The 21,342-nt window shown below is 42.3% G+C and overlaps 1 protein-coding gene across 1 annotated transcript; it reads right to left on the bottom strand.

Annotated features, from left to right (window-relative positions):
• Positions 1–175: 175 nt before the first annotated feature.
• dact3a (dishevelled-binding antagonist of beta-catenin 3a) lies at positions 176–19,672 on the bottom strand. The gene is made up of 3 exons (XM_041052440.1): positions 19,323–19,672; positions 4,502–4,631; positions 176–2,960 (listed from the first exon to the last, which is right to left on the bottom strand). The coding sequence occupies exons 1-3, from the start codon at positions 19,611–19,613 to the stop codon at positions 1,300–1,302; spliced, it is 2,082 nt and encodes a 693-aa protein (XP_040908374.1). The 5' UTR covers positions 19,614–19,672; the 3' UTR covers positions 176–1,299.
• Between the last annotated feature and the right edge of the window lie 1,670 nt (positions 19,673–21,342).

Genomic DNA, 21,342 nt, shown 5'->3' with positions numbered 1-21,342 from the left:
CCACGAGTACAAAGAGTTGTACTTTACTCTCTCATACTTTCTCTTACATGTGAACAATAGTAATGAGTCATGTCATGATAGTCTGCTCTTCATCACATTGGGAAAAACACTTTACATATTATAATGCATTTTGAATTTAAGATTTAAGCACGATACCAAAAGCAACAAAACTAAAAATCAATAACTGAATTAAAGATTTTGTTATGTAAGATTTTATGAATTTCTTGGGTCTTTATGCAAATTACTGTCTAGGTGAACATCCTCTGTTGCACCAAACATCCTCTGTTGCACCAAACAGTGTCACATCACCAACTGTATAACACTGCCTTCTCCATCTCCATGACTCTCACATGCCCTTAGCTACCTCTCATCCAAATCATGGCCCACTTTGCTTTAGCCCCATGTTTTTTCAGCATCATAACATTCCCTCTTGATTTTCTGTCACAGTATGGCTCTGCTCTGATGACATGCTGTTGGCAGCTGTAATAATAATGGCTTTGGGTCCCATAATATGGCTGCTGACACTGCTACATTTGTTATGTTTTCAGCTGCTGATTCCTGACAGTAGAATTCTAAGCTCTGCAGTGTGACGTTCTTCTTCTGACTCTCGGGTAACATTTTTGTGAATAAAACATGGCCACAGCTGCAGCAGTTTGGGGGTGTAGGTTATGCCAGTGATCAAATTTCACAAATACACAGTTACTCATTAATTGGTGGTATTCGTCAAATGAATCTGATTTGGAACACTCATATGAACAAGCCACACAAAAAAGAAAACAGGTATATGATAAGAATACGAACAGGGTCTTGCATGAGGGCTAATGTCCTTTACAATGGTGGGTATACTGAGGATTAATCTGTGCCTGGCCGAAAATAAAAATTATGAAATAAAGTTCCCTATGTTCTCAATGACAATGTCAGCATGGACTATGATGTATTCCTTCAGTGGGTGTGTGATGAATGTTTGTGGATATTTAAGGGCCGATGTGGACCCCCCCCAACAAAGCATAAGTCGTCCATATAAGAATTTTAGTAAACTATAGACACTTCATATGCAATTTTACATCCCATTGTTAAAACAAAAAGGCTGATATGGTGATAGCCACTTCCTTCATTGCTTGTTAAGGCTGATCTAAAATCATCCAAACACTTCACTCAAAGAAGATAATTGTACTTCCATGTAGATGTTGATTTATTCAGTTACTGTTCACCATTCTATTTTCACAGTTTGTGGTCTGTCATTTTAGGTAGTCCAAAGCTCTGCAGCTCGTGTCTCTTCAGTCTAGCGTGCATTCCACTTTACACAGTGGTCATTACTTTCAGTGAACCAGTGCGGAAGCGCAGGATCTTCTTCTTAAGGGCATGTGAGGCCTTAATCTTGACAAAAGCCTTGGGCTGCAGAGGTGCTCCCGGTGGGGCAGGAGGTGATGGGAGGGAAAGTTGAGGGGGTAGTTGTTGGGGCCAAACCAGACCACCACTTTCATCTGAGTCACTGGACAAAGAGCTGGAATCTGGAGAGTCAGCCTCACTCATGCTGGACTCAGACTCACCCTGACCTGGATGAGGGTAGTCCTCACTGGGCTTACACAGCGGTACTTGATCCCTCTCTAAATGGTACTCCATGTGCTGATGATGGTGGGAGTGGTGGTGGTGGTTTTGGTTGCGGTGTTGGTACGCATATGATGTATGCGTAGCACGAGATTTGCGTGTGCGTCTCGCACAGTGGTCCCTTTGATTTGAAGCTGAAGAGCCTTGCACAGGTGCCTGCATAGGTGGCTGGTCAGTTTCGTCTTGACTGAGCTCAAGGGTGGACTGCCAGCGCCGATGGCTTCCACTTCCTTGTTGTTGTTTCTTGCTCCTGGAGTGACTACTGCGGCTTCCCCTTCCACCGCTTCCACTTCCTCCACCGTCCCTCTCTACTGTGTTGTACTTGCGCTCTGGAACCCTTTGCAGGCTGTTCTCTGACTGAGATCTACATGCCTTCTTCCCGGGCTTCTTGCTGGCACCACTTCTGTCTTCATTCAAACGACACTTCTTCGGGCCCCCTCGACATTTGGAAGGCTGGATCTGAGGCGCTGTTGGCTGCTGCTCTTCATGATGGTGGCCTCTTTCTGGAGAAAACATGCTTCGGTTGGGTTTGGTCATCCCAGAACTCTTGTGGGGGTTAGAGTGATGATGGGCATAAGCTCTGGTGGAGGCACGACAGGGCTGGGCTGGAATATACTCTGCGTTAACAAGCTGCTCATCAGAGGGTGAATGGTGAGGCTTTGACAGAGCTGGAGGGGAATGGTAGTTGTGGAAATGTTGGGGTGAATCAGGCTCGCTGTTGCTGGAGTCTTGATGGACTTGCAGCACACTGCAAGATGGATAGTCCGGAGAGGTTGAGCGGGAGGTGTTAACCACAGAGGCCTGCCTGGGCTTGTGATAAAACCCTGGCTGATGCTGAACACTTTGCTGGAGGTGGTGGTGGTACGGGGAAGACCCATCTTCATTAAACTCTATGCCTAGGTAACGCTCCTGGTCCAGGTTATGGCAAGCCTGTGGTGCAGTTCCCTCTGAACACTGGGACGGAGTTGAGATCACTTGAACAGACACCTGCTTTGGTAAATGCTGCTCCTCTTTGCGGCATAAACTACTCTGCCTCACCACACTGACAGCTCGGGCATCATGTGCCAGGCTGGTGCGGGGCTTTGAGGGGCGTACGGGTAAAGCTCGGCGTTGGATCAATCCAAATATATAAGTCTCTACCTTTTGGACTTGCTGATAATCTTCCTGACCAAGATCACCATCCCTTATCTCCCCAAAAGCATCAGTAACGGTGGCCTGTCTTGCTGGGTCCAACAACCATGATTCTCCTGCCTCCGTGTCCCCTGTCCCTTCAGAGACTGAAAGGGAACGTGGGACCACAGGGTGGTAATTTGATTCAGGAGATCCATTTTGCTTGGTTGCAAGGACCTCTCCTGACAAACAGAGCAAAGACAATGGAAATGATTAGTTTTATTTTTTCTGTGACCACATAAGTAAAAGTATTCTCCTACTGATGTACAAAACACATCATCTGAGTCTACAAATCCTGACCACTGCATATGTGAGGCAAAGACTGTGCATTAATGTGCATTAAAAGTATGGCTGTGAAGATTGTCAGTCATTCAGGTTATGGTATTTCCAAAAGCTACACAACAACTTGAACTTGAGGTTCTTGAAGACATTCACCTTCACCTGAAAAGCTTCTTTACTTTTGACTGGTGGGGAATACAGGTATTACAGGTACCCCACCTTTTTGTGGGGTCGTTAACACCTTCAGGGTAGTTGAGGTCACATGCTGTTGTTGTTGACAGGAGGGTGGGACAACAACTCACAACCTCACAATAAGGTAAATACCTGGGTTCCCCACTGGGGTTTCTTCAGTTCAGTTAGAACTTCTAGGGATTTGTAGTTTGTGCAATAGCTAGTGATATAGATATTTAACAGGTTAAAGGATTTCAAGAGTAATATCATCCCGTCAATATCAAACACAGATACATCAACTATTTAATTTACTACTTGAGGATGATTTTGATTTTACAAATTATGGACGGAGAAGACAGAGAAGTTTGTCACAGAAATATAAAGAGAAATGTAACAAAATTGTCTTTGGATTTAGTTTGTTTTTATTATGTTCTTAATATTATTTGATTGTTCATACATAAAATGTAATGCTTTTCAGATGATTTGCGTCCAAGGGGCAGTGTTCAGTTTTTCAGTTCAGTTTACTTCTATCTAAACTGTCACAAATAAGTTTAGGGCTCAGGACTGTCATTACAGCAAGTACAAAAATCACCATTACCATTTTAGTCACTATATGTTCCACACACAAATTTGTCACAGCACTGCCTTTTCTTTCAAAGTATCCAAGCCATTTGTGGTTCTACCAGACACATGTGTAGTTTCATTATGGTTATGTGTTCGTCATTTTTAATTCCCAGATTCTCAGATTTGTGTCCCAGCTGCTTTATTAAACATGAAGAATGAGCTCAGATGTGATGGAGGACGCTCGGCCTCCGAGGACGTGTAATAGATTTGTCTGCTCGCTGTTTGTTTGCCAGACACCAAACTGCATCCTTAATGACCTCAGTGTCTACAGCAAGGAGAGAGAATCATTGGTCCTGATAATGACTCTGAGTCACACGTACATGAGATGTATATTCTGGTGAAACTAGAGCACACAATCACGGCTTAATTGCTCCCTTCATGCAGCTTGGAGTTCATCCAGACTTTTAAATGAAGTCAGTGTAAGAAAAAATAATAATGAGTAATTTATTCATTATGGAACTGGAGGATATTTGTGAAGTATCAGTTTCTGCACACAGACAAAACAGACTAAGCTATGAGATATAACAGTTCCAAACTACTGAAACCACTAGCTTTTATGTTGTAACATAAGCTGGCACAGTCTCCTTCACACTGCATGTGCTTTGCAGTGGAATTTTCTGTTTGGAGGAAGCAGAGCCGATTGTTTTACCTGAACTGAGTCGCCTCTCCTCCAGATCAGTGGGAGATTCTGCCGATTTGACCTCAGTGTTCACCTTCAGTTCCGCCACCTGTTGTTCCAAAGATGACTTTACGCCCCAGGGAGTGCATTGGATGCTGCTCTGAAATACACAGAGACAGAGACAGAGCAAAAAATCAAATGTTTGTACTTAGATGGGAATGCTCCCTCAGAAGCGTGATCAAAACACCCAACTGTGCGTGCAAACAAGAGACACACACGTCCACTGTCATTTATCATCGTCACTTCAACAAAAGCAAGGAAATCTGCTCCTTATTTGATATTTAATTCTTGTATCATATTTGATATAAATTGTACTTTCTGTATAAAGGGGATGAGGGATTCCAGAGAGGGATCTAATTACTCACTCATCATCACAGTGCAATGATGCTGATTTTGACATTTGTATGAGTTTCTGTCACTTTTTCTCCTTATGCATTAATTTGTATTGAGTTAGTTAAACACCCAACCATCCCCACCCCAAACTGCAACAGGGACAATTACGTGAAAACACCTAAAAAAAAAATACACATTCATTTGGAGTGCACATTTCAAGTCCCTGATGATCTCCCAGCATGAGAGCAGAGAGCAACAACCTTCACATTCACAGACAGTTATGACCACAAGCACTTATTATCAAAACACTGGAACAATAACGGCCCCCTCGCCCCCACCCTGCTCCTCACACACACACACACAGACTGTGAACCACCCAAATGTAAGCTGAAGGGCTGAAGGATGGGAACAAAATCTGTTACGTAGGAGTCGAAGCTGTCTAAACAACAGAGAGAACAGAGACTCAGGAGGCAAAACGGAGCAAAATCCACATTACTGAAGTAAATTACTGGTGCTAAAAGACAGCTCCCATTCATAATACTTTCCACTGACATCAGATAACCCCCGAGACGCAGCAGCTGATTTCTATAGAAGCCCTAACATGTTCAACCAAATCCACATTTCTTCTTCTTCTTTTTTTTAAACTTTTAGTTATTAAGGCTAATTTCTCTGAGAGGCAGCCTCGCTTTTTCAGGAACGCCCTGATCACATTCACACCTGGCAGCTGCCCAGTACAACCACAGCCTGATCTACTGGCCACATCTGAGACACTTCCACAAAATTCCTAAACCTACTTACTGCAGAAAATGCATTAAATGTCACCCTCTGGATTATTAATACAGGCTGTTTTACAGCACAACCTTCAGACAAAAGAACCGTTGTAAAGGAATAATAAACGTTGGAATGACATTGTACAAGTATTAGTTAAACTTGGTTTTATAGTGCAGCTACTACTTGTCAGAAATGATACACCTCAGGAAACCTTGTGGTAAAACTGCAGGATAAAAAAAAGAGATCCTAACCTATATTCAGTGGGAAAACGTGTGGTACTTATATTTTCCACAGAGATGCCATGTTGTGCTGAGACTAGGGATCAGGCCAGGACCCAAAAGCAATAACCCCCAAGACAGGCTAGGAGTAACTTAAAGTCTTTTAATGAACCAAAAATCACTGTAAGTGTTCAGGGCCAGGGAACAAAACCCAAACAATCAAAAATCATCCACGAAGGAGAAAACCATTTAGGAACAAACTAAATGAAAAGTTCTTACTTGAAACAAAGGAAATCAAGGTAAGTCCATGAGGTGGGGAAAAAACACAGGGCCCAGGTATGGGAACGAAAACGGGGAAGACACAGACTCAGGCAAGGAAACAGACTCTGGCATGGAACACAGACAAACCGACAAGGACACAGGGAAATAACGAGACTTAAATACACCAGGCAAAGGAGAACAGGTGACACCAATTAGGGCGGGGCAGACAATCACCAAGGTGGGAAACAAGACAAAGACAGGGAGTAGAACAGGACAAGGTACACAAGGGCAAAGACTTCCAAAATAAAACAGGAACAGTGAACAAAACTTAACAAGAGTCCCAGAGTCCCAAAGAGATCAGAGAACAGCCCCCTTAGGGGCTAGTCATAACATGCCATCTATAAAACTGTTATACAAATCAGAGCTCTGGAGACACCAAAACATGAAGACTGTAAGAAGAGTCTTTATAAATTTTTTCTACTGATTATGCACACTTATAGGACAAAAGCGGAATGTCAAGACACAAGAGGCATAAAACAAAAAAAAAGTCCATGTATCTGATTCTCTGGGTGTGTTTGAAATAGTTCAGTGAGGGAGCTGCTGAGGGGGAGTAGTTAATGATGAACTATGAAATGTTCCTTTTACAAAACTTTTAGATTCTTTCTTTTTTTTTTTTCCTAAAACCATTAAATTGAAATATGTATCCCTATATTTTCATGTGCAGCATTTTGTGAGGTAGTCATTCCACATTGTAGCTGAGCAGACAGGTATCACGTCCTCTGTGGTTTCTCCTCTGGGTGCTTCGCCAAAATAGATCATATATCACAGATCAAAAGTGGATTGAGGTTTTGAAAGTACGCCCCCCCCTACATAATCACATGTGCACATTCGCTTCAGAAAATGAATGGCTGTTGCTGTTGGAAAGTTTCAGTAAATAGCAGCGGCTGACAAATTTCAGATCCAATCCAATTTTCCAAACACCTCTGAAACCAGATGAGAAGTCGTTTGGTAGAAGTTGGAAGACTGGATATACATACTGAGAGCCTACTAGTGTTCTTGGCTCCGAGGCTCTTTCCCTAACATTTCTGTAAATACACTGTTGAGTTGGTGTTACAATAAGCCCTTAGCATTATCTTAAGAGTGAGAAAATAATAACTTGCAAGCTAAGTGGTGAAATACTTTCAGTGATATTTCATGTCTAGTGCAGTGTTCGCAAAGGTTTACACGGACGATTGGATAAAATAATGTTTTGACACACTGAAGCAAGGACTTTGTTTCCTTTTTGAGGAAATTAAATTGGAGGGTGATGTGGGGGGTCACTGCACACCATAAGTGTTTTTAAGTCCAACTCAAGTCTCGAGCCTGTCAGTGTCTGGCCCACATCACACCACGAGTCTTCATTGGCAAATTTCAAGTCTCGAGCCACATTTAAAAGCACCCAGTGTTCACCAGAGTTCTTTACAGAGACATTATGAATGCAATCAAATGACTGAAATAAAAGTAAAGTAGGTTCATGACTGTAACAGACACAATTAAAGTAATCATGCGGTCATGTGAATAATTACAGGGCCTCAAATGTTGTTGTAGAAACATGGGCCGAAAGTGAGAAAACTGAGGTAGAGTTGACAGTGAAAATAAACTGGGTGGGAGCAGCAATGGAAAACACTGTCACCATCTCAACTTTGGATGGGGAATAGCTGAAGAATAACTTCACCACTGAGAGAAATTTAAAGCAGCATCAAAACTGACACCCAGATTTCTGTATTGTCACCCAGATTTCTGTATGTTAAGACAAAAGATCAAAAAAACTGGCAACCACTGATGAAATTTGTGAGACTGATGGTAAGTGGGTGAAGAACATGTTTGGCCATTCAGCATTTGAAATCCTCGAGACAATTTAAGAAGAAGGAATTGTGTGTCATCAGCACAACAATGTTAGGGATGTTGAATTTTCTAAAAAACAGACCCAAGTGGAAGCATAGTGCAAATAGAAAAAAAAGGGGCCTAGAGTTTAACCTTGGGGTACACCACAACGAATCAGCAGAAGAGGATGATAAATTACCATAAATGAATCATCAGAACTGAAACTGATCTAAGTTGCAGATGACAAACAAACCACTCAAAGGTTCCAGGATTTCACCAAGCCAGAACTTGAGTCTTGAATGTTTGCTTTGAAGTTTGTGTCTCAAGTCTCGAGTTATTCAAGTTGCTCACAGTCATTAATAAAAACACACTCACGCTCCTATGAACTTTTAAAACTAACTAACTGATGATCACCATATTATATAGTTTTATGTTAGCCAATAGTGTGCTATAGAGACACAAGGGTGATTTTGTTGTTTCTTGATTTTGTCATTTTAATGGGTGAGTTCATCCATGGGCCAGTCTCCAAAGACCTGCTCTATTCATTTGAGGCATTCAGCCCACACACAATAAATTGAGCTGGAGAGCTTGCATCTGTGGTTTAACTAACAGTTACATCATCAACATCAACATCAGAGCTGAGAAATGGTGATTGGAAGAGATATCAGAGAGCATAAGAAGTCCCGCAAGGAGTGAATCAACAGAGTCATTCTTCCAGGAGTATCATCATCATCATTTTGGAACAAATTCACTCTCATCATACCTCCGAAACTATCAGCATCTGAGATTCACCCACTTTCCTCATAACCAGCTTTAAGGTATAGGAATCTAATAAATCTAATGAAACCGTGTCTTTTTACAGATGAAGAAAAGTAGCTGCAAGTGGAAGAATTTCCATTACATGCAGTACCTTTCTCCTTGAAAATTCAAACTAACTTAGTCTTTGCATCACAAGACTCTTCAACACATACGGGCATAAGATTCAGTGTGTGTGTAGAATTAAGCTGGACTTATGTCAGGCATGCACTGTATAAAAGCGGCTGTGTGTGGGTTTAAGCAGCTACTTATGCGAGACCACACTGGCTCAATGGCTGCTTGTTTCCCCTCACGTTCACGCACACACACTCATATTTTTGCATATAGACGGGCACGCAGCTCGTGCTTACACACCTGTACACACCTTCAGCACTACTGAAGCCACGAGCAGTAAAAGCAGCAGTGGTTTTACAGGGGTCAGCTTTAAAGCATCGGTAATACGTTGCTTGCATCCTAGACAGTTAACACTCTGTATAGCCTAGCTGACTTCAGCTTTGACAAAGTCATACTTGGAAATGGAGCGAGTCTGCGTGTAGAGTTTGCAATGTTTTCTATCCCCCTCCTCTTTAATAAGAGTGTTTTTCTTCTTAAATGTAGGTTTAGTTGACATGAATAATATTCACTGGCATCATGCTCTTGCAGAGCTATGCAGCCTCGGACCGAAGTGAACAGAATGTTACTACACTGACATTTCTGACTAATAACACCTGAAACTATGACCATCGGCTTCACATGAGGACTGAACAGAATGTGAACTCTACAAACACAAACCCTCTGTTTTCACAGGAATGCATCTCAGAACAATGGCCTTATTCTGGCCACAAAATTTGATTTGTTGTTTTCTCTGCATGCTGTAATGTGATTATACACGGTTGCGTAGTGATTTCATGTTTAAACTAGCCTCATTAAGCTAAATAAGATAAGGCATGAAATTTAGAGCGGACACAGGCTCTTATTAATTAGGAATGTCAGGGTGCGATAACATTTGAAATGGAAATTGAGACTGTCTGAAACATGAGCACAGATAGATAGATAAACTGAGCATGTATTGGTGTCGGAAAAGAGAGCTCAGTGAAAGGTAATTTCATAGTGGTGGACTTGCAGTTATGTAGCATACATAATTGGTGTTTATGCTGATAAGCAGGCGCCTCGAACGTTGGACAAAAATAAAAGTATTTAAGAAATGTTTGAAAGCAACTGCGGTAGCTGTTGCAACAAAGAGGTAAAGGATGGAGAGGCAAAGATCAGGGTGAAAAGGGGGGGGGGCTTTCACTCCTAACATAAGGGGATTAGAGAAACAGACAGAAAACAGAATGTCCCCCCTGCTGTCCCTCTTCAGAGCTTCCAGTCTTTATTTTGTGATCAATAATTAAAAAAACACTTCCTTACCCTGTCACTGTAAAAACACCAGATCCTCACATTCCTCACAGTCTGCGTACATGCAGAAAAGTATTTCATTTCTGCGAATGGTAAGATTACGGTGACAGTTAAGAGTCTTTAAAGCAGTTTCCCCCAGTAACACAAGCTTATATGAGTTGTTTGATGGTTTATGTCTAAGTAGGGTATGAGAATTAATTATTTATTATAAAAGGAAATTGTCAATGAAGCTGTAACTGAAACCAACTGTAGTCATATCAGAGGTTAGATAATTCACTTAAACTATTTTCATGGTTGTGGCAATAATCAGTTTATTGTGCTTCACTAGTTACAGGAAGTTTACATATTTCTCTCTGCGTTGTAGTGAATGTATTATTGTGGATGCACTCAATGCCTTAGTCAAGCAAGTTTTGATGTTTGTGCAACCCTGAATCCCCAGTAGCTTTATCCAGTCTTTTCTGGCAGTGGGTAATTGGTGGGCTGCAGTCTCTCTAGGAAATATCTTCTGTAATCAATGGCAGTAAGGCAAGACAGTAAACACAGCCAGCTTCACTCTCTCAGAGTTCCCATCAGTCTCTCAACCCAACTCTTGTTACACTACTTACTGGCAATGGGGCATAAAGGTACACTTGTACAGTAAAATTACTGATACTGTGAATGACAGTGAAAAAAAGTGACTACACTATACTTCTGCAAAAATCAAGTAATGTAGTGAAACTTACCACATGCTATCATACAGATTAGTTACACAACATAAACACAACAAAAGAGAAGCAAATAATTAAACAATAAAACAACTGCCGAAGTACCAGTGTGTGTTTTCGCTGACATATCACATCTCCCCACTCAGCTCTGTGTTAGAGTAACAATATCCGATAATGTCTACAAAATACTGACTCACGCTGAGATGAAATGAAATATTATAAATGTCATATACTGGCAGTGTACATGGAGTGGCTGAAAGATCACGTTCAAAGTCACTGTGCCACGTTTGCTACAGACTAGTAGCCAGTACAGTTTTGTTTAAAAACCAGACATGACGGCACTGCTACACTGGGACAAGTACGTTTCCTGTGTTCAGCTGGTGGGCGGTGTGCTCCACATCCACCAGCACGCTTGATGTTATATCTTCAGATGACAAACAACCATGAAATTAAACATCCACGGGTCCAGCTCTGGTTTCACACTGAGGTTAAGGAGGCAGTTGGCAGCTGTTGTTGTGCCTTTTACAGTCAAAAGCATTTGAACTGGAACCACTGCAGCCCAGTCAGATGACGTCTGGAGTACTCTGATCAGCTAGAGTGGGCAGACATCAGGCCACGGAGGCCTGGAGTCCGATGGAGCTGTTTAAGGGACAGTTTCTTCCTCTGTCCACTGAGATGAGTTGACCTCTGTACTGATTACCACGGGAAGGTTACTGGAGTTACTTCTGATGCTTCCTAATGATCCATACTGTGGGTTTACTTGAAGATGTTTTACATAGTTAATACTATCCATCAGGGTTTCAGGGTAAACTGTACTCTACGAAGCATGAGCCTGTAGAATAATATTGAAAGTTTTGCTTAACCACTGCTAACACTGTTTTACTGCTTCTTACACTAGCAAGCAAGCAAAGGTCTCTAAGCCCCATTTCAGTTTGAATGATCTGTTTTCCTAGGATGAGTGGTGCAGTGGTTAGCACCGTCACCTCACAGCAAAAAGGTTCTGGGTTCAAATCTGGACCAGGGCTTTTCTGTGTGGAGTTTGCATGTTCTCCCCGTGCTTGCATGGGTTCCCTCCAGGGACTCCAGCTTCCTCCCACAGTTATATAACTGGTGACTCTAAATTGTCCATAGGTGTGAGTGTAAATGGTCGTTTGTCTCTATATGTCACCCCTGTCATAGACTGGAGAACTGTTCAGAGTGTAGCCTGCCTTTTGCCCAAAGTCGGCTGAGATTGGCTCCAGCACCCCATGACCCTTAAGAGGATAAGCGGTATAGATAATGGATGGATGGATGTTTTCCTAGGTTTCTGACTGGAACGCCTCTGCACATTCTTCTTAGTACCACCCAGTAACCATAGCAAGGTGCTGTAGTTTTAAGAAGTAAGTAATATTCACCTCCATGACAAGTTAGCTAAACAGTGGCAAAGGTCCCTACTGGAGACCTGCAGTATGTTGCATGACAGCAGAAACACACACACACACACACTGTAAACACATTCACCACTGAGCCACATGCGCTCAGTCCAGAAAAGCCACAGTACGTGATTGTTGCCCACTGGAGCATTTGGTGGGATGATGCCTTGCTCAAGGATAATTCAACAGCAGCTGCTGACGAAGGAAGAGTGTTTGCGCTTACTTTCCTCATCATGTTTTGTCAGCTGCTCTGCTCGCCACTAATTACCCTGCACCTCCTTTATCACTTCACTATCACTGAAACTTCACCAATGACCGACTTGTAATTCATTTGAATTCCTTTATCGTTTCAGGTTTGTCCCTGATGCTGTTAATCAGATCAACTTACTGTGATAATCCCGGGCTCTATGTGTGTGTATGAATGGATGTGCCTGCATATAGTATCACATGTAGGTTTTTAGAGATGTTTGCAAATGTATTAAAAATCAAAAACTGATATTTTACAAAAGTAAAAAGATCCTTAATAACTATTGTTATTACTATCACTATGAATAGAGTATAACTTATTGCTATTAGTATGAGCGTGTACTATTCAATGTACTTATTTTTACGTATGTATAATTTCTTAATTCATTTTATTTCAAATTTCATTCTTTTATTACTATACTACTTTTTCTTCTTTTCTACAGCTTCGCTGATTTTTGCCATGTTGAAGGAAGGTATTGGAGTGATTTAACATACATTTTCCAAGATATACAAAATGATTAAAACTGAATGCCTAACCCTAAACCAAAATCCAATTCAAACCTGAACCCTAAACCAAAATCCAATTCAAACCTGAACCCTAAAACGGAGTCTTAAACCTCACTTTCCCAAAATATCCTCCATCCGGTGGTTTAAAACTCAAGCTGGTCCTCACAATGTATAGCTATACAAGTATGTACACACACACACACACACATACCACATGTTTTGAGTCAACATTTCAATGTACTCTCTGATTAGTCCCTTGACGTTACAGGAGGCCACAGTGAAGGTTGTGCTGCGTCTCCAGCTGCTGTCAGATGTCACATGGCTGTCAGCAGCTCCTGCTGAGGAATAAATACACCTACCCTCTCATACACACACACACACAAACATGAAGTCTTTGTTTGCCTGGCTCTGTTTCTTCAGCATCACAGACACACACATGTATACACAGGCACAGAGGAAGAGGTGCTGATTTAAGAATATCTAAGTCAGAATAATGAGCCTTTTTAAACTGGAAGTTTCGATTGAGCTCAAAGTTGTTGAGTTACGTGTCACATGGAACCCAGCAGGCTGGAAGGAAGCAGCAGTATCAAAGGGACAAAGTGATCTCACTGACAGTGTATGCCCTAATATACACCATGTTAATTGTGTAATTGTATAATTGTGTAATTGTGTTAGCGTGCTAACACATTAGGCAATTACACCTAGAAACAGTACAGCTGAGGTTGTACTTGAATGTAATTTGTTTTGTAGGGCAGTATGGTGCTGCAGTGGTTAGCACTGCAGCAAGACGTTTCTGGCTTTGAATCTTCTGTGTGGAGTTTGCATGTTCTCCCCGTGCTTGCATGGGTTCCCTCCAAGTACTCCGACTTCCTCCCCCAGTCCAAAGACACGCATTGGCGACTCTAAATTGTCCAAAGGTGTGAAAGTGAGCGTGAATGTTCGTTTGTCAGTCCTGTGATAGACTGGCCCCCTGTTCAGAGTGTACCCCACCTCTCGCCCCAATGTCTGCTTATGACCCTTAAGAGGACCATAATCATGGTAAACAAATTATTTGATCCATTTTGATCCATTCGATAGAGTGAGAAGAAAGCCAAAATGATCACCAAAGCTAATGACAGAATAAATGTGTCACATCTGCCTTAGCAACCCCTACTTCCACTTCCCCTTCTGTGTCTCTCTAACCTACTGTCACATCCCCAGTGTCTCTTTCCCTGTTTCTGGTGTGTGCTAGAGTCAGAGCAGAGGCAGACCAGCTGCACCTCTTCACTGTAATCAAGTCCTCTACAGATACCCAGCTCTGTAGCTACCACCCTGCCATATCCTGGCCTCTGCCTCAGTGCGTCTACGCTTTGAACCTTTCGTTACTTTGCAAGTCGCTACTCACCACCTTAAATAAATTAACTTATCACCTACTACTTGCCAACCTCTTCTCTGTGTCTGCACCTGGGTTTAATAGTTCAGAAGCCCCACTTAACATGACGCAGAGATTTCATTGAAAACCAGAAGTGCCACTGAAAACCACTACTGACTAACTGTAATTGGATCATCAAAGCCAGTAGGCTTCATTCTCTCTAAGTACATTTAATAAGTGAACCAAATTTTATGGCCTCCTGTCTAACATTTTTAAGATATATTACTGAAAACAAAAGCTGACAGTCTAAAGGTGGCACTAGGGTAAAAGGCAGTAAGTGGCTATAGATTTCATTATCTGGAGACCACTGATGCTTATAAAAAAATCTTTATAAAAATCAATGAAATACATGCTGAGATATTTCAATTTGGACAAAAACAGTTGAATGTACAGATGGATGGACTGATGGATGGATGAGAGTTCAGTGACCAATGAGTGGGTCAGATCGCTGTGGCAGGTCACATATACTGACTGGTGAGTCACACTTGGGTGGAGGCAGGTCAATAATACCGACCCATGAGTCGCTCTGATCAGAGCGGCAGGCTGGACATACTGATCCGGGAGTCACTTCAGTCTGATGTAGTAGTTCTGACCAATGAACTACTGAGCTGAACTAATCTTTTCTTCTGGTATTTTAGTGAGTGTGATAAAAATCATTTACACTGGTATGGACCACCTTCTTCCACCTACTCGTGTTTTATATGCTTCCGAGCTAACCGCCAGCTATTACACTTATATTTTGTTAGAAACTCATTTGACTATTCTGTAACAAAGTTCAGCTTTAATGTGTAAGCTCTCCCTACCCCCAGGTGACGGTGGCCTTCATTGCATTTGCAAGATGAGAGGTTAGAATGCACCTTCAGGGCAGTGCTACTTCTTCATCTTCTCATGCTGAACTGAGACCAGACTGTATACAGTGATATTACAAGATGGGCTGGGCCAGGGCTAGCTGGTTAGCATGCTAACTTAAGTAGAAGAAGAACACTGGTGGACGTAGAAGCAAAACAGCTGTTAAAACTGGCATTGCTTTCCCTTTCCAGCACTGGAGAAAGTTCTTGGTGAGTAAAGGAATGAAGTTTGATGATGAACTCACAGTGTTTCTTCTAGACTGGTAAGTAATGCTAATGCTAACAATGCTGAGACCGTTCAGGACTACAATACTACGTATAAGCCCGTATACCAAACTCAGCTGGGCCACTGCTGATGCCAGCTCTTTGCTCATACACTCACTGCTCTCGACACTTTCCTTACATACTGCACCAGCCTGGGCTGGGGGGGGGGGGGGGGCAGCTGGCTCCATGGATTCATGCTGTTGATGCCAAACTGTCACCCGGCCTCAGCAGAAATCCAGGTTCATCCAACCAGGCTCTGTTTTCCAGTCTTCAGCTGTCCAGTTTTGGTGAGCCTGGGTCCACTGTAGCCTCAGATCTCTGTTCTTGGCTGACAGGAGGGGAATCTGATGTGGTCTCTGCTGCTATAGCTGCTCTGCCACTCACTAGATCTTTTTTATTTTTTATGTTTTTGTTTTTGTGTGAAAATCCCAGATCAGCAGACGATCAACACTTTTCCCCATTCTGATGTGTGATGTGAACATTAACAGAAGCTCCTGACCTGTATCTGCCTGATCCTATTCATTGCACCACTGCCACATGATTGGCTGATTGGATAATAGTAAGAATTTGCAGGTGAACAGGTGTTCCCAATAAAGTGCTCTGTGAGTGCATCTTTTGCCTTGCTGTATGCTGCTTTTTGGATTACATACCATAGGTTTATTGGCCCTTTATGATTTTTTTTTTGTGTCATCTCTTGATCATCACTGCTCATGATTCCACCCCATTCCCCTCTATGACAGATTGCCTACAGACCACAAAATGCACATGTGGGTCACTTCTTGTGACCCATGAGTCAGTGCTTAAATCAGCAGCTTCTACAGTGCCCTGTCAGTGCCAGTGCTCTGAGCTGCCACAGGCCGAAAAATATTCCCAAGCCCTACTGGAAGACCGGTAAATACTAATTGTAGTCATTAGAATTATGGGAATGAATTGTATTGTATTGTATTGTATAAGACAGAAATGGAAGAATCTCGCAAAGCGACAGATACGGTACAACATGGTGCTTTTTGGAAATAAAAAACAAGTAGTGACTGATAAATCCTGATAAAGTTCCGCTCCTTTCCTTAGAAACAAAAGGTGTAGCTTGATACACCTTTTGTAGCCTTATGTAGCTTGAAGGGTGAAAAGATGAATGGTGAAAAGACTGAAAGGAGGGCCTGAAACACGCCGAGCATCATGGTACACTCTGTGCATCCTTCCAACCAGTCCACAGCAGCAGCTGGATCTCCAGTCATGGCTGAGAATTTCAAGCCGGGCTAAGAAACACAGAGGAGTATCAGAGGCTGTACCCTGAAGTCTAATCCTGTTCCAGACTCCCAGACTGGTTATTTACTACTTTTCTTACAAAAAGTGTATGAGTTTTGGCAGTTTTATGTTTTTTTAAAAGTCTGAAAGATTTTAATCAGGCTGCAGTGACTTCCTGGAGTCCAGCTTGTTGCCTGGCAACCTCACGATGACAAGACTCCAGAATGTCATTGTGTCACCAAGAAAGAGTTTAACACATATTTCCATTCCCACAAGCACGACTGGATGCCTTTACGTTTCTGTTTATGTTTGGATTAAACAAACAGCCTACAACATGTGAGCTTTAGAAGCATCAGTAGCTGTACCCTTTTCCCACTCTTTTCCCACAGAGCCTTTCCCCCTGCTTGGAGTCTTTATGCAACCACCTCCTGACACTAGTTAAAGACTAGTCTTCTTTTGAAGCTGTTTATAGGTGTACAAATGACCTAACCCTAACCCTAATTTGTGAGCCTCAGCATCACAGTTGGTAGCCGTCATTATGGGACCTTTGCATTAGTATTAGTTGCAGCCAGGTTCTGTATATAAACTAGATTGGTAACAGCTTTCTCACTATCCGAAAATATCCACTGTAGCCTGGAGCAAACAGTTCTAATCCTCAACAGATGATCCTCCAAAAAAAAAAAAAAAAAGTTGGATATTCTCTTATATTTGTGACTGATGTCCATAAAGTTTATCTAAAATAACAAAACCTGTAATAACTGATTGCTTTATCTCATCTGGGAGTCCAAGCCTAACTCTCAGCAAAAAAAAAGCAAGCAAATATAATTCCAAAAAATGCAGAATGTTTCCTTTAAATATAAGTACTGCCTGTCAGTATTAACAAGATTGTGTGTGTGTGTGTGTGTGTGTGTGTGTATGTGTGTTGGACTGTTGTAGGGCTATTTTAAATTCAAACTAAACTAAAAACACTCTAACTTTGGAAGAGACCCGCCTAATTCAGACTGCTGGAGCCTCATAGCAGCTGCAGATAAAGTCTGGAATCCATTTTTTTGCACAGTAAAGAACTGTGGATTTTGTCAACTCCACTGAAAATGCATTAGGAAGGAAGTTTATTTTCAAGTGTCTCTGGGAAATTGTGATCTCAGGTTGAACAAGAACAGGATGAAGACAGTCTAAAAAAAAAGCACATTTAAAGTACTTAAGTCTAATCTAGGGGTTAATATGTGTTTGCTCCCTCTAAACAAATATTCCGTTGGTGATGATTAGAGAACAACCATGTGGTTTAGTTGTTCGGTGCTTCTGCCTTTCAGATTTGTTGCTCGTTTATCAAGATTTATGTCCATGAAATATGCCGCAGTTGAAATCTTTATCAGACTGTTGTGGTTTTCCTGACTCTGGTGGTGTCTTCAAGTCTTCACAGCAGGAATTCCTGACATTTCAAGTATCCATTAGTCCAAACTGGACATCCCTTCGGCCGTAGAGTCGGTCTTAATAACACTCAATCGCATACCTTGTGTCATGGTTTAGGAATCAAACAATGGATGGTCTACATAAAATGGTGGGCGAAGGACAGACAACTGTTTTCATGAGTTGTATCGCAGCACTTCTTAGCGTTACAGTGCTTTCTCTAGCTTACAGGACTTTCAAACTGTGGTACTCATTGCTAATAATTAATTGAGCATAACCTTTATAGTTGGAAAACTTTCCAAATTCCAAATAGAAAGTCATCAGATGAACTGATAACACAGAGTCAGCCTCCTTGATTTTCTCTACAGTAAGAGGTTAGTCAGCGCTGACCGGTCACAGAGCCGGGTCATCACCAGAGCTCAAACATTTTTTTGTCAAGAGTCAGAAAAAATCCATCTGTTTTCAAGTGGACGGTCTTCCATTGCTCACTATCACACTCAGTGGGGGGCGGGGGGCTCATCTTTGTATCTGCTGCATCCTTTTCCTTTTTCAGGAGAACATTTCTCTCACGAGTGCTGCAGGCTCACTGCCCTTGGAGGAAACTGGAGGTATCCTGGATCATGTCAGTTTCATTCGCTGCTGACGTTTGTTTCAAATAACTGAGAATCCAAACTCTGGGGCCTGTCTTTCACATTCATAAGCATCATCTGCTGAGGACATTAAGCAGAAGGAAAAGAGGCCCTATAGACAAAAACAAGTTACTTTATGCTGTTTTTTTTCTTCCAAACAGAGAAAAAGAATTGGCCTGAAAATGCTGATATTGATTTCTCTCAAGACAGACAAATGTTTCAACGCCACACCAAACTTATGGGCTAAGGCACAACTGACAACAAAACCCCTCCTGATAAGACCAAACCTCATCTGTAGTCATTACTTGGTCCTTCATGTGCAGAGTTTGGGAAACAGATCCCAGCGCACAGCAGACTCCACTTTAGATAATTGTCCTTTACATCAGCAAAGTAGCAGGACAACGATTTGACCAACTTCCATACAAAAGAACCATGATCAATCAAACAAACAAACAAACAACCACACAAACAGAACTTACAGTTTGGAGCCCGAGGCCATATTCATCCGACGCGTTGCCGTTTGGTGTGTCCAGGGCGCAGCGTGCCGACCGTAGAGCTCCCCAAGGCGGACGCCCAGGAGCAGGAGCGTCCCCGAGGCAGAGAGCGCTCAGAACCCTGCATTCCTGCCTCTGTTTGAGCAGCTCCAGCTCACACAGCCCGGCCAGACTGGCCTCCAGCCGCTCCTTATTTCGACTGCGCTCCGCTTTCATGGGCAGAGAGAACGCTGGGAACATGACTCCAAAAGAGCCGGGCAGCTCTTGTAAAGACATGTTTCTTCTCCACCACTTTAACCAACAAAGGGAGGCTAAATTTAAAAAAAAAAAATCCACCGAAGGCTTGGTCCACTCCTCCTTATTCTCTAGCTACCTACAGTGAAGCGGCATCGGCAGTAGGCTTCGCTGTCGGACTCGAACCCATTCCCCTCCCCACAACCACCACCACCACCACCACCCTCCGACCCTCCTCCAGCCTGCGCTCTGCTGTGCAGTCTCACTTAGACAGCTGTTGGTGGAGCCTATGAAAGCATGCAGCCTTTTGTTTCCCCCTGCCAGACACCCACAGCCTACTGAGAACACTGCAGCCTCAATACTTCTACCACACACGACAACACAATGTCAGTGAAGAGTGACAGGATATATGCAAAGCGCCGTGTCTGTGGAGAGCAGGCTGCAACAGCTCTTTACTGTGATTCGTATGTTTATGGGTTTTTGGATATGATCAGCATTTGTAACCACTGATCAGACTCAAGAGGAAAACACATAGAACATCATACATCCATCCTGTAGGATGTGTGTTAGGATAAGCATACTGTACATACTGTACATGCAAGGTATACAGTACAAACTTACCTGTGGCAGATGATTCAGACACAGCAGGAAATGTGCTTTTCAGAAATGATAGTAATGTATGTACGTGTGTGAACAATAAACGGTACATGTAACTTCTCCTAAGTTTTGGGACAGTCATCTCCAAGCCACAGCAGGCTGTGCGGCTTTAAAGCTAAGCACGCCACCTGGTGGTTATGACTATGATTGTCCTGGTTGATTATTAATTACAAAAGTCGTTTCAATTCCAAATGAAAGTTCTTCTTTAAAGCACATTTGCACAAATAGAATATGTTTCTAAATACAGTGCTGTTACCCGGAAGTGTGGATGATATGCATTTGAAATATTTTTCTTGGTCCTCGTGAAAACATAATTTATACACACCCACACATAAATATGCGTGGGTGTGTGTGTGTGTGTGTGGAGGGAGGAATGTCAAAGGGATAAACTTTATGATCTACCAGTGACAAAGCATCGACAGTGTGACTGTGGGACAAGTCAGAACTTAATCAACAAACCACACACATTCACACATACTTCATCCATTTGTTTGCACTTTAATTCATCCCTCTGTCCTCCCTCACAGGCCTCTTTCAACAGTTTCCTTTACAAACACCGTTTTCCTCCCTCAATCCACGGCCAGCGTGGTTTGAGTCATTCTAATCTGTACTATAACTTATGTAACACACAACAATATACATAAACATATCTGTAGAAACGATTCACAGGAGTATACAGTGCTACACCACCAAGTGAGCTGGATGAAAGAAACACTGCAGATGTGTGTGTGTGTGTGCGTGCGGAGAGTTGAAGCTGAAGGCTCAATCTGAGGATTGTCATGGAAACTGGATTTCGAATAAAACATCCAGCTCTTGTTGCTTGTAAAGGACCATTTGCAGTTTCAGTCGAAGTTTCATCACTGTTTCAAACTGCTCTGCACTGAACTTCAGGATCTACTTTCTAGGGTCTTCGACGGCGTTGTCACACTCATGCATTTAAATAAAAACCTCTATTACAAGAGTCAAGACGTTTGACATCTATTGCTAGCATTACTAGGAGAGCCATGCATTTTTATACAGTAGTAGCACAGTAAAGCCTCTGATTTGGACGACAGCTCTGAGGTCGCAGTGCAGAAAACTATGAAAAGAAAATTGTGCATGTATTAAGTTACAT

The sequence above is a fragment of the Toxotes jaculatrix genome, chromosome 12, assembly GCF_017976425.1.
Source record: "Toxotes jaculatrix isolate fToxJac2 chromosome 12, fToxJac2.pri, whole genome shotgun sequence".
NCBI lineage: Eukaryota > Metazoa > Chordata > Actinopteri > Toxotidae > Toxotes > Toxotes jaculatrix.
The sequence above is the reverse complement of the archived record's forward strand: the minus strand, read 5'-3'. Positions and strand labels throughout refer to the sequence as shown.